The sequence below is a fragment of the Mauremys reevesii genome, linkage group 7, assembly GCF_016161935.1.
Source record: "Mauremys reevesii isolate NIE-2019 linkage group 7, ASM1616193v1, whole genome shotgun sequence".
Lineage (NCBI taxonomy): Eukaryota > Metazoa > Chordata > Testudines > Geoemydidae > Mauremys > Mauremys reevesii.
The window spans coordinates 86,252,866-86,267,253 of NC_052629.1; the positions used below are offsets into that span (position 1 = coordinate 86,252,866).

At 40.7% G+C, this 14,388-nt stretch overlaps 1 protein-coding gene across 6 annotated transcripts in view; it reads left to right on the forward strand.

The window, feature by feature from the left end:
• Window positions 1-14,388, forward strand: part of ATP2B2 (ATPase plasma membrane Ca2+ transporting 2) — a 563,074-nt gene that overhangs the window by 342,450 nt on the left and 206,236 nt on the right. For all 6 annotated transcript variants that reach the window (XM_039480788.1, XM_039480783.1, XM_039480784.1 and 3 more), the window contains exon 5: window positions 2,110-2,307. In XM_039480788.1, coding sequence (XP_039336722.1) covers window positions 2,110-2,307 — 198 coding nt within the window. The remainder of the gene's footprint in view (window positions 1-2,109; window positions 2,308-14,388) is intronic.

The window sequence follows — 14,388 nt, forward strand, 5'->3', positions numbered from 1 at the left end:
AAGGTTGTGCAACATTCCCTAAAGATGGCCAAACTTTGGATTCACCTGATCTCCTCTGGAAGATTGTTCCATAGCCAGACCCCTCGACAGAAGATGCTTTGTCCTCTGCTCTTATGTGCCTCTTCTTGGGCTTTGGGATCTGCATTGTCTCAAAGGAGCATAGCTGTCATTGTGGTCCATAGATTGATGTTTGGTCTCTGATGTAGCAGGGGCTTGATCCATTAATTGTTTTGAAAATTAGAACCAACGCCTTAAACTGGCATCAGAAACAGCCCAGGAGCTGGTGGACAGACTCGCACATTGTGTGATGTGGTCACTGGGGTCTGAGCCATGGAGAAGGCAGGCAACTGCAGTCTGTACCAGTTGGAGCTTGTGTATTTTTTTCACATTCAGCTTCAGATACCATAAACTACAGTAATCCATCATAGAAGTGACAAATGCATGGATCACTGGGGCCAGGTTCTCATCCAGGAGGAAGGGACAAAGTTTCCTAGTAAGCTTGAGGTGAAAGATGACATTTTTAAAAACTGATGTTACCTGGTCATCTGAGCTTACTGAGGGGTCCAGCCAGGTCCGGGGGCTTTGCAACACTTTGTTGAATGGAGGCTATATGCATTTGATAGAAGGTGGAGACATCTTTCCCAGCTCTTCCAAGTATTTTCCCTTTCCAACCAGCATTACTTTGGTCTTGCTTGAATTTGGCTTGTTCCAGCTTCTCTTCATCCCAGAGATAATTTAGACATTCTGCCATTTTAATAGTGGCCATGGCTGCTTCAGTTGAGAATGAAATATTTAGTTGAGAGTAATCAGCATACTGTGGGCAGCTAAGTCCATGGTGTCTGACTATCTCTTCCAATTGTCTCATGTCAATATTGTAGAGATGCAGAAATAAAAGACCCTATGGGCTAGGGCTTTGGAGAGGGGGAGCAGTTACCCATTGCTATTCTGAGTTCTGCTGAAGAGCAATGATTGGAACCACTGTATTGCTGAGGCCTCTACTATAGGTTGGTTAGTAATACGCTGTGGTCCACTCTGTCAGTCTAATTAGACCTTCGCTGTCCTGGCTTAGTGTTAAACCTGAATAAAGTTGTTTGTATATTTATCTTGGTGATTGCATTAAAGGGTGGCAGTTGAATTTAAATTCCAACGTATTGATAAATCCAATTGATATCACATATAATTTCTTGACAGACTGTATCAAATCCATCAGAGTATACAATGCAGTATGCTTTTGAGAGCAGTATCTGGGATTTATGGGAAAGCATTTCATTTCTAAGATTTGCAAGCATTTGGGGGAAAATAATGGTTTTTGTATTAAAAATTCTAGCAACATTCAGTTCCGATAAAATTTCCCACTGTGCGTATAAAAGTCCCTGGTACATATTGTCCAACATTCCTGTATGACAAGTTAAAAGGTACATAATTAAATTCTAGGTAAAAGGCCACATATAAGGAAGGAAATTTGTAAACCTTCCTTTTGGGAAAAGCTAGGATAGTAATATTACTTCCTATACATACATCATCTAGTGGCACTGTGACTCTCCTTTCAGTAAAGAAGGGCTGAACACAGCTAACCCAAATGCTCAGTACATGGCCAGAACTGTTCCTGAGAATGTTCCTCCAGAAGCTTAGCATACTGCTTCTCTCCTGTGGGGCTGTGCAGTGAGAACCTGAGCTCAGCACCAAGATTTGTACCTCTTGGTAGCTGTCCCAGAGTTGCCATTAGATGTCCCAGCCTTGCCCAATATATTTTGATGGCACTCTACAATCTACCTTTTCCAAAATTGTTCACTTTGCAAACTATTGTATATATTAGATCTCATAAAAAGTAAACATACTATTTTGGGGTACTATATAATTAATAACTGACAATAAGGGATTTCATTTAAATAATGTGTCCTTAAAAGTCTCTGTAAACATGTTTTAGGCTTCTGCTCAGAATACAGGCACAAAAGAATTATTTTGCTAAACAAAAAGTTTAAAAGTGGCAGATAGGGGATAAAGCTTGCGAGTCTACTTTGAAAATGCAGTTTATTTGAATACTAATGTATTTGGGCATTTGTTTTCTTTCCACGGTACTTGAATCAATTGTTTTTTATTTGTTCACAGGATTACCTGGCACTGCTGCGGATCTAGAAAAAAGAAAGCTTATTTTTGGGAAAAACTTTATACCTCCAAAGAAGCCAAAAACTTTCTTACAGCTAGTTTGGGAAGCACTACAGGATGTGACTCTTATAATCTTGGAAATTGCAGCCATCATATCTCTGGGGCTCTCATTTTATCAGCCGCCTGGAGAAGGGAATGAAGGTAAAAACACTTTATAATAGTTATCTGTAAATTTCACTGGTGATGAGTTAAATGTTTTTTGTTTGTTTTCCTATGGTACTAACATGAGGGTCAGCATTTTTGTTTTCTTCTAACTCCTAGGACTGTTACTTAATATCTGAGACCTAACATTTTTCTAAGGATACACAAACTTGCATTTTTCTTGCAGAGCTGTAAGAAGTTGCTGAATCCCAAGACGTGTATTAAAATATTTAAAGAAAAATCCTAACTTTCTTATGAAGCTTCTTTGAAAATGTCTTTTAAATTCTCTGTCATGGCTATTTGAGCTCAGCTTTTGGTTATGCATTTACTCATCTTGGAAGGTCATTTGCCAAATGATACAGAAGGAGCATGTAATCAGTTTGTGCCAGTTATGTCTTGTCTTATCCAGCATAGATCCATAGGGGCAGATCCTCAGCTAGTGAATGGAGCTATGACAATTTACACTAGCTGAGGATCTCACCCATTAATTACTCACTCACTGCCTTTCTATAATTCTAATTTTTAAAAATATTTTGGCCATTAAGCTCCCAATAAGCCTAATTCAAAGAGAAAAGAGAGGGAGTAGGTCATGATCCCATGCTTTACCTACAGGTCTTGTACTGCAATGTCCTACTGTGGTAGTGGTAGAAAGTTTTAAATTGTTTGTGTGTCTGGAGAATTCTCTCTAATTCACATACATAGAAGAGTGGGTCCTCTCCACATTTCCAAACTATCATGCCAGGCAAATGATGCAGGTTTTTTTTTTCACTTCTCTTATAGACCAGTGGAGCTGCATGAGACACGCTGTGCAAAATTATGTAACGATCTGGCAAATGTAGAAAGAACGTCTTCCTCTAAATATAGTCTAGAAATGCTTTTTCATTCGTTTCACTGTCCTTTAAGGAATGTAGCCAATGACCTACCTTTCTTTTCCATTCACATGCATGTACATATGCATAATATATACAGTGTACTAACACTGTGTACATATTGTTATCATTAATTATTGCTTTATATATAACTAGATATCCTTGTTGCATGCTAATGGCCTGCTCTTACTGGAATCTTTGGCAGTTTTGCCAGTGACTTTAATGGGAGCACAATTTGGGTCCTAGGTGAGAGAAAAGTTGGATACATTTCTTTTCCAACTGAAACAAATCTTAAAGGGTTTTTTGCATTTTTAATACTATTGTCATATAGTTTGACATTGTGATGTTGCTTGTAAGAAGGATATATAAAACTAGGATTTGATCCTCCAAACTCTTTACTCGCACAAGCAGACTTTATTTGCTTGAGTAAGGATTTGCAGACTAGGCTCCCATTTTTATTCATAATTTATTAAGAAAAATATCTTTGAAAATATACGTATATGATTGGTTTTTTTGGTTGTGTGCTACCAAGCTATGAATTTTGCTTTGATATTATATTTAAAATGTTCCTTTTCCCATGGGAATCAGTTACGCAACTGAGATACAGAAGACATGCCGGAAAACTCAGCAGCACAGCATGGGAAAATGGGTTCATGTTTTACCATAACAATATTTCATTTAAATGTTCTTTAACATGTTTCCCTTCCCTAGGTTTTTAGTAACATTTTGTTAGGAGGATTTGGCTACTTTTACATGGGGAAAATGTATCATGTTAGTAAAAGTGTATTAATCTGACCATTAAGGTACATTGTAAGGCTCCCCCTTTTTCTTCAGACAGTTAAAAATGAGGGGAAATTTTTTTTTGGGTGGGATATCTCAAATTACTGGACTTCTATAGAGTCATATAAATTAACAACTAATGTGTTAAACATGATTTTTCTCTTATTGTGGACAAGGGCAGCCATATTTAAAAACATGTTAGCTGGATTTTTAAAGCATAATGTCTCTGTCTATATTAGGTGTTGAGTAAAAAGAACCTCAGGTTTTTTAAAAAATGTATTTTTATAACCTAGTTAAGGCCCTTCATTTCTAGCTTTTTTTTTTCCCAAAGATTTTATCAATGTTTATTTCAAAAACTAAAGAACGGGTGAAAATCAGTGCAAAAAATTAACTTCACAGTTTGCAGGGTAATATCAGGGTTATTACTGGGAGCAGGAGGACAGAAGAAAAAAAGTCAAAAGAGAAAAGTAAGAGTTTATTGTTTATGAAACTGTTATTTTTCATCTCCATTACAAAAATAAAAAATAAAACTTCTTTTTAAAACAGTTACGTTCAGAAATGCAGTCAGATGCAAGGATGGCTTGCTGTTATATGAAAGAGACCAAGGCGCATAGGCAAGGAATAGTACTTTAACAGAACCCCCATCCACAAATCATCTGTCCTGTCACAGAGATGGGCCACATGGGCTGGGAGCCAGGAGAGAGCAGATCCAAGTCACTGAGGCAGAGACCTGCCCTCAGCAGGGGAACCTTCCTCCCTGCAACTCAGCTCCATTCCCCAGAGCTGCTGGCAGATTGGAGTGACCATTCCCACAGGGCTAGCTCCAGGCACCAGCATCCTAAGCAAGTGCTTGGGGTGGCAATCTGCAAGGAGCGGCAGTCCGTGTGTTTTTGCCCCCAAGCAGCGTGCCGAATTGCCTCCGTGGACGGTGGGGGCAGTCCTTGTGCCATTAGGGTGGCACCCGCGTTTCCGTGGCTGCAGCAATTCGGCGGCAGCTTCTATGTTCAGCTGTCAGCGGCGGCACAGCTTCTGTCTTCCGGCTGAAGACAGAAGCTGCCTCCGAATTGCCGCTGCCGTGGAAACGCTAATGGCACACAGACTGCCCCCACAGCAATTTGGAGTGCTGCTTGGGGCGGCAAAAACAGTAGAGCCGGCCCTGCATCCCAGCCAAGGCACAGGAAAGGGTTCTGACTGGCAAGTGAGGCAGACGGGGGGCTTCTCTCCAGGCAGTGACACATTCCCAGGCCCATCATTGTGCCATCGTTCTTATTTGTGGAGTTTTTAGAAGTTTCCTTTACCTGTCTTCTGTCAATTGCCTGCGCTCATTTTCCTGAGATTTCCTGGGCAATGCTTTCCAAAGATCAATGGGTGTAATAAGGATTTTATAATCAATGACTAGGATAATGGATGAGACTCCCCCGAACAGAAAAAGGATAAAAGTTTTACTCCTCTACTGAACCTTCCCAGTAACTTAATGTAGTAATTGAAATGGGCATTGTCTGAAAGCAATAGGAACTACAAGAGCTGAGTGAGGAACAGAATTTCTGTCCAGTGGTAAATCCTATTTCAATGTTCTTTTTTTTGTTCTGCGCTGAGGCAAAAAAAGTGAAATATTTAAATTTTTCACAGGATGAAAAATTGCAAAAAAATTTGGTTTGGAAATGGGAGTAGTAGTTTGGGTGCCTGATGCCTCCATTGTTCCCTATGGACTGGGCTCCCTGGCCAGACTTCATCTCCCATAATGAACCTGTAAGCATATGTCTCCCATGATGCACCACACTGCCTGGTCAGTGTTGCATCATGGAAGTTGTAGACCAGCCAGGGATCATGGCCAATAGGAGAGAATGGAGGCATTAGACAGCTCCCATAATGCACCACCACAGGAAAATTCAGTTTTAATGTTGAATTGACACAAAACAAAATGTTCTGGGTCAGTTTAACAAATTGTAATATTCCTGTTTGGATCTAAACAATATACTTTTCCTTTTAATGTTTCCTGATGGAAAATTGAAAAACTTCAGAAAAATTGAAATTTTCCACAGGAAACTGCTGATTTTTAATGGAAACTCCATTCTCAGTCAAAATATTTCTACCAGAAAACACCCAACCAGCTCTCGTGCCTGTGCTGTAACTGGCATTAATGCTCCTTGCCTCTCCTGTTGAATTTGTAATAGAACATGTCACTATATGTAAAGTTACGAGTACAATGGTAGTTTTAGAAAGTGTTTGTCATGTTATGGTTCCCATGGAATTAGGGAGCATGGGGAGTCGTAGAGAACAGCCATAAGTACAACTGTCTGCTCAAGGCAGTAATTCAAAAACCAAAGGGCTAACAATGGTCTTTTATTAGGGGTGAGTGAATGAGTTGGGCTGAAATTCAGACAGGTCTGAAACTCCATGCAATTCCTCAGTGGTACTGGAGTACAACATTTTGTATAGGTCTGAGTCCGTTTGTGTAAGTGAAATCCTGCTCTCTCCAAGCTTTGATGCTAGGTCTGCAGGGGCATAACAGCTGTGGCAGACACTTGGCTGGGCTTCAGTGAGCATGAAGTACAGTATAATACAGTGGAAGTACAATGGATACCTGGACCTCTCTGTACATGTTATAGGTACTAATATAAAGAGAAGGATTTTTAGAACAATAGAAAATGAATGATGCATCATTCCTTCCAGACATTTCAGAGTTCTATTAGGGAAGTGTCTTTTCATGGCTGACATATAGGTTTCTTTAATTCAGAAGTCAGTGGTTTTATTTTCTCCTTTGCAGGCCAGCTAGTTTATGGGAAGGGTCTTTGCTCTGGGTTTTCTACCACTAGAGCACATTTCAGCAATTTAAGAGGTGGCAGATAAAGGAGAATAGAGGCATCGAGGGAAAAATCAGCAATGGCACACAGTCTGATAAAAATCCAGGGACTACACTGAGGTTTTTATTCACTGCTCTGCGTTTTGCATGTGCAACGGAATGAAGTTCACACACTGCTCTGAGCAGTGTCTACAGTCACACTAGATTTGGTCCAAATATATACCCACTTCTGGGGGTTTTAGCTATATTGGTGACTCAAACAAGCTTTCACATCAATCTTGTCTGATCTTGGGGTCCCATGAACAATTATTTCTGTCCTAGTCCCCAGTTCGCTCTGCCTAAAGAGTCACTTCTACTTCCCTCATATCCAGGATGGAGTTAAAAAGGTGACCCTGCCATAAAGAATCAGCAAGAAACGGCCAGCATTACCCAGCATGGCTTCAACACATGCTAATAATGTTCTACCCCAGAGAAATCTCTGGGAGGCTCATTTCCCTGACTACTCAGCATGTATGCAGGCTGCTCTCTCCTTTATGTTTGGAAGGAAATAGCCTTGCATCCTCCGGCTTCCTCCCCCACAGGGAGGAATCATGCCTAGGCTTTACAGAGGGAGCCATACACTTCCATTCATTCCCCTAAATCCAGAGGCTGTGACAAGGGAGTGTGGGAGAAGAGGGGAACAGAAGGCTCTCCACTATGCACCTACACAAATGCGACGGACAATCTGGCCATGGATTGTATAATTTTTCCCATCTTTAGTTACCCCCATTTTCCCCTTCCCCCCAAAACCACCAACAACAAAAATCTTAATCTAACAGCTGCTGCTTTATTTGTTATATATTTTCTTTAGTACTTGCAGATCGCAGGCTTTTGACGTCTCTCATTTCTCCAGTACCAAATTCTTATTGATCTTTTTCTTATAGTTATTGCTAAGACTACAAACTTAAATTGTGTTTCCAAGAAGTAAACTCTCAGTAGACTCTGTTCTCTCTGATGGTTTGTCTGAGTTTTCATTTCTCAGATGAAATCAACTTATCCTTAAGTTGTGTAAATGCTTAATGGGGAAGCCTTGAACTAGATTCTCATGTAAGCGAACACGTCTGCCTTGAAGAAACACATACTTGTGATTTAGGCAACCACTTAAACATCAGTACCATGCAGTCAGACATTGGGGGGGAAAAAGCTCATTAAAACCGAATACTGTATTAGAATGTATGCAGTATCTGCCAACATTAATACATTATTATATATTTGTATTACCTTAGCACCTCGGAGCCCTTGTTGTCAACCAGGACCCCTTTATCAATAAAGACCTCATATGTGTCATCCTTAAACAAGTTAAATTAGTTCCCAGTGGATAAAGAGTTAATGAGAGTTGTTGAAGGGGAAAAAAAGTGAAGGCAGTAATTAATGAGCCATTTCTTTAGCCTGTGATTAAATAACATCAAATAAATAAACCAGCTGGGAATTCTGAGAATCCCCTAAGGAATTTCAGTTCATGTAGTTGGAATCGATGCACGAAGTGTTTAAGTGAATTAAGATTGAAATTACAGTAGTCGAATTTATAGAGCATTACCTTCTCTTCACATAGGCAATCAACATACAGGGTTTTCCCATAGTGTGTAGCATTTTAATTTTGCTAAAAGGATCGCATAGCTGTCAAAACATGAGGGAACTTTAAATCACTTGAATTAAAAGAGGCTAGTCACATGCTTGAAATTAAACACGTGTTTAAGTGTTTGCTGAATTGAGGTTAGAGTACTCAGAACCTTGTGGGATCAAACTCATATTCTAGGATTAGAGAACCAAAGTTTCAGAGACTGATGCAAACTACTTAGTGGTTTCCATCCATTAAAACAAATTTCTGATGTTTATTAATATAAGAATAAAAAAGTACGGATAATTGAGCACTGGAACTTACCAAGGGAGCTTGTCACATCCCCGTTGCTGGAGGTGGCTAAGAACAGGTTAGACAAACATCTGTCAGGAATAGTCTAGGTATACTTAATCCTGCCTCATGTGGGGGCATGGACTAAATGACTTATTGAGGTCCCATTTCTATGATTCTGTAATGATCGATTAGTGTATGAACGACTCAAATATGGAGTAAATAAGATTGGTACACTGAAGAAATTAACCTTCAAATCTGTCTTTCATATAAAACTCTAATCTGTTCTTCTTTTCAATCTTCTATTTCTGATTTGAAAATATTGACTGCATAAAAATAACTTTATACTCTTTATTTTATAAGGCCAATATTAATGTTGTTCCTAAATACCACCTAAATCATACATATATTCATATCATACTCTTTGGCCAAACCTCCCAGTACCGATGCCAACTTCAGGACCCATTTTACTGATTCCACAGCATACAAATCCTCTATAGACTATGTAGATACTGAAGGAACTCTACATCTATGTTAAGTTAACGTGCAAGTTATAATTTTTTTTGTGCACTGAAAATCAATAGATGCTTCAAGTATCAGAGGGGTAGCCATGTTAGTCTGGATCTGTAAAAGCAGCAAAGAGTCCTGTGGCACCTTATAGACTAACAGACATATTGGAGCATGAGCTTTCGTGGGTGAATACCCACTTCGTCGGATGCATGTCAAGTATCTTATCCACTAAATGGTGACTGCATAGAGTAAAATTAGAGGCCTTCCCATAATCTAAGAAATTATTTCTTGGGTTCATGGAAAATATGAAGTGTTGCTAAATTAAACATAGAGAATTGCCTTAAGTGGTTAGAATTTTAGCCTTAGAGATGTGTCTTATGAGTGACATCAGTGAAAATTAAAATTCAGCAACCCTGCTCAATGACTTTCTTATGAAAATTATTTCAGAATTTTGCCTCATATCAAGGAATCTCACAGTAACTAACAAAATTCTTCAAATGACTTAATTTCAGTAACCTTCTTGTCTCAAAACAGAATGAGGGGAAACAGCTGAAATGCCCTATGACTCCACATTACCTCTGCAAACTTCTCACCCAACAATACTTTGAACAACTCTGGTAAAGTGATACCTTTCTACCTTCCTTTAAATCCATTATTTACAGGTTGGAATCCCTGAATTTAATGTCTGGAGCTTCCATCCAGTGACACAGTGTTTCTCCAAAATATAAGATTAGTACCTTGGAAATGAATTCCAGATTAACTGGATCTTATTCCTTAATTATGACAGATTGGTTTTTTGCCATCTTTTCCAGCCAAGTCTCAAATGACTGAATCTTTGGGATGAAAGTCTAATTTCTCATACATTATTTTACAAGTTGATAGAGGGTGTTTGACATAAAGGGCCTTCCTCTTCAGATGCTAAACAAACCTAAAACAGTGAAAAGGCAGGCCATATATTAGAAGGGGAGTAAAGGCAATATAGCTTTAGAAGCTGAGTCCTCATCATCTCTGCTAATAAATAAATACATTGATCCAGCTGCCATTGTTGTCACAATTTTTGACAATTAATGCTTCTTTGGAGCCACACTATCAAAGGAGAAAAAAATAATTGGGGAAGCTGAGATAACAGAAAAGCAGCAATAAAAAAATATTATCAAAGAATTAATCTCAAAGCCATCAAAACAGAATTTTCCAAGAATAAAGCTGTGGATGCTCAAATAATCTTACAACTCTTCAATAAAACAAATCTTTCTAGAATCTCAAATTTTAAATGAAGGATTTCAAACCTTCTGTCAGTACGAGTGATTAAGCAGTCAGTAGCCTAGAAATATAATGGAAATGGAAATATTTGTCCTGAGAAGAAAAAAAACCCCAAAGCCCTTGTACTGGTGGAGTCCCTCAGTTTAGCTTCCCTCCTCCATCGGCTGGGTCTGGCTGAAGCAGGATGTGGTTCTTATTGTCTGGCTATGCCGAAAGAATGACAGGAGACATTAGATATGGGTTGAATTAGGCCGCAACTTTATTATTAGATGTCTGGGACTGACCCGGCGGATAAAATTTGCAGTGCACGTGAAACCCCCACTATTAACCGGGGGAAGGGGGGAGTGCTTTTACCAGTCTCTCCCCCCGCACACACCTTTCCATTCATGTCCTCGAGCAGATTCACTGCCTGGAACCTCCAATTCCAGCCAATTCTGGGGAGGGGTGAGGGGTTGAGTGCTTTTACCAGCCCCTCCCCCCCGTTTCCGTTTATGACCATCCAGCAGATCCACTGCCGGGAACCTCCAATTCCGGGGAGGGGCACTTCCACCAGCTCCCTCCCCTTTTTTATCCAGGTCTCTCCAGCAATTCCCTTCATAGGAGGGGTTAAGATGGACTTTAATGATGTGGGGTTGGCTCCCTGCCATACCAATTAATGGAGTCCCTAACTGCCCCCAGCTTGCTCATTTACGAAGCACCTCTCCTTAATTCCTATTCCAAGTCATTTATCTGTTCTTTTGTGCCTTAATTTATGGAGTACCTGCACTGAACATTCACCACAAGGAGGTTCCGTGCATTAGCTTGGCTGCCTCCACCCCACACCCAGCTGGGTTCCCAGACATCTCCCAATGCCCTTTTTTATATCAGTCAAAAATATGGCAGCACCTGAGTCTGACAGGTGCACCCCATCCTTCCGAAATAACTCCGATGCCCCATAGAATATGCAAGGATGTGAAATTATTGTGCCTCCCAAGGGCAACAAGAATTTGGCCACTTTTCTGTTCACATACTTCCTGGTTTTGTCCACCCTAGCGAGGTTCATGGCTCCCTGCCAGACCCTGCACTGAAGCATGTTTGACTTGACTATGTTAACGCCTGGAAAACATTCCCAGGATCTGCTTCAGGTCCCTCCTAGTTCAAAGCATTAACTCCACCCCATTAAGCATCCCCAGATCACTTTCTCCCAGGTGTATCACCGGTATAGACGGTGGCCGCTGACGCACCTGCACAGCATACAACAGCGGTATCAGTTGATCCCATAACATGCCCCTCCGTGCGTGCCAACTGAGTAATGCTTCGCCACCGAATCCCAGCTGGGAGCCCTCAGACAACCTGGATATGTGCCTATGCACCCAAAACAACTCTGTGCCCACAGATCCACACCCTTGTGTGTATAGCTAGCTGTCCCGTATCTGAAATGAGAACACAACCGATTAATGTTGATTTTCCATGTGCGGTCTTACATACGTTCGGTATGCATTAGACTGCCAGCGCCAGATTGCCTGAAAACCCTCTGCTTCCATACCTATCTGTGCTGCTGCTGTAGCCACTCCTATTCTGAATGAGTGGGAACCAAATTTGTGAGCTGGCAATACCAACCTCATTAGCCCCTATCTCAACATGGTAATCAATTGATATGCCGTGAGGGGACTCCTGTCTCCGTGTACAAAGAGGGGGCCTTCTCCCTTTCACTGTATTGTCATGGAGACCCTTAACGACCGAACGGGGCATACCCCAGGCTCACCACCCTCCCATAGGGTAACGAATGCACCCTGGCCAACTTGATCAGTCTTTGACCTTTGCAAGTGTCATATCACAGCATGCTTGTGTGAACTTATATCACAAAATTGCAAAGCCCTTCCTGTAGAATGCCTGATGGACCCATGCACTAGCTTACCGGCCCTGAAAGCACCAAAAAATGCTGTCAAGAATGCTGCCCTGAATAGGGACACCTCCTGTGCGTTATGACACCAAGGATGTGAAGGAGGTTCTTGAGCGTGAAAACCCTGATGGGATGACAGGAATCCTCCCTGGGTCCACCACTACATGACCTTCGAACTAAGAAACCCCTGCAAGAATCTGAGTAGCCATTTAGCCCACTGACAAATGTAATGGCCGAAAGGCGATTTGAAATTGTGGCAGACACCAGTTGATGGGTTGCCAATGACAGCATATACCATAGCACCCGTTCCTCTGTAATGGGCCACATTGCCGACTGGCCTTCCTGCTCCTGAGTGGGATATCCTGGATCTGCATGACCTGTTCTGCTTTGTACAGCCTGTAGTTTACAACTGCAAACAAAAAAAATGAACAAAATGTTGGATCAGATCACTCAAAATGTTTCATGTTTATTTCAACTTTTTTGACATTTGTAAATTAACAACTTAAATTTTTTAATGAAAAGTCACTTTGCCCCTAAAAAACAGAACTTTTTCCACTTGGACTCCCCCCCCCCCCCCACATGTTTTAAAAACAAACAAAAAAAACCCAAGTAAATTGTCTAAATCAACCCTTCTCTGAAAACAGTTTCAGTTTTGACGAATCTGCATTCTCTGACAAAAAAAAAAAGTTTAATCAAAAAGTCCTGACCACCTCTATGCATAAGCCTTCAAATGATAAGACTGGTCCATAGCAAGCCAGGGACAAGAGGGAAGGGGACCTGGGAGGCTATAGTAAGACAGTAAAGAGATGAGGTTCAGAGGTCCTCCCAGACATATTTTGAGAGATCAGCTGCAATTTCATGCATTTTAGAATATTTTAAAATATTTCAGAACTAACATTTTGTGCCCAATAAACTACATGTCCATCTGGAATTTGCCTGGAATTCTGCAGTAGGGAAGCCTGCAGGGGGCAAGCTAGATTCTTTTATGATATCAATAGATGAGCACCAAAACCCAGCAAATGTTCCTGTGCATCTCCCATCAGATGCACATGGAAACTTTGTGCATATAAAATAATCAAAAAGCTAGGAACACTAAACAAGAACCCAATCCAGAAACACAACCCAATCCAGAAACAAAACAGCATATTTTTTCATTTGTTTTATAGCTAGAACTGCAAATCTCCTTTCCATCCCAGTGCCCCTTCACAGCACCTTCATACTGAAGAATGTCTAGATTATTTTTTTTTAAAAGTACATATAGCATTCATAATGGTTTAGACACCTAATTCAAAAAGAAAAACTTAACTTGCCATCTAGCTTGTGTATATTTAGCTCTCTTCACTTCTCTTCCAGTTTAATTTTCCTTTCCTTTCTTTTCTACTCTATTGTTGTTATCTCCCTCACTTAGCTCCAACCTTCATTGTCCCCTTCTCATCCACCCATCTTGAATCTCTCTCTCTACCACATTTGGAGATCTTTCACAAACCTCTCTCACTCCACATCCATGCTGGGGTGCTTCTCCCAGTTTACTACTCTGGGTCTGACAACTTTCTTATTTCCCTCTTTCCTATGGGCCTTTTCCTATCTCCCTGATATGTCCTTTGGCCCTTCTTGACCTAAGTCTGCTCTTTTTTTCTTTCTTCCTTTCTTAGCCCTGAGGTCCTCTGCCCCCGGTCCACCTATCTGTCTCGTCCCTCCTCCCCATTCCCTGCTAAGGGACTTTCCAGGCTCCCAACTTGGGCTGCATTTTTCAGTTACCCCCCTTGGGATGCCTCCTTGTTGAGTTTCCATTCCCACTTCTTAGGATTTCGTCTTCTTCCACAGTTCCACTTCTCCTTCAGCACCACTGCACTGTCACTAATTTATTAGTCACTCAAAGAGGAATGTGTTGAGAAAGATGGGGATGAGTTATCACTCAGCTACAAACTCAGCTCTTGAACTGCACCGTTAATTACTTTTTAAAATCCCACCCTTTCCTATAAAGTTATAATAGGCGAAAAACTGCGTTAGTAAAAGATTAGTACATTATACTTTAATCTCTCGGACCAGAATGCAAATCAGGCTGAAACCAGAGTTAATTAGAATCATT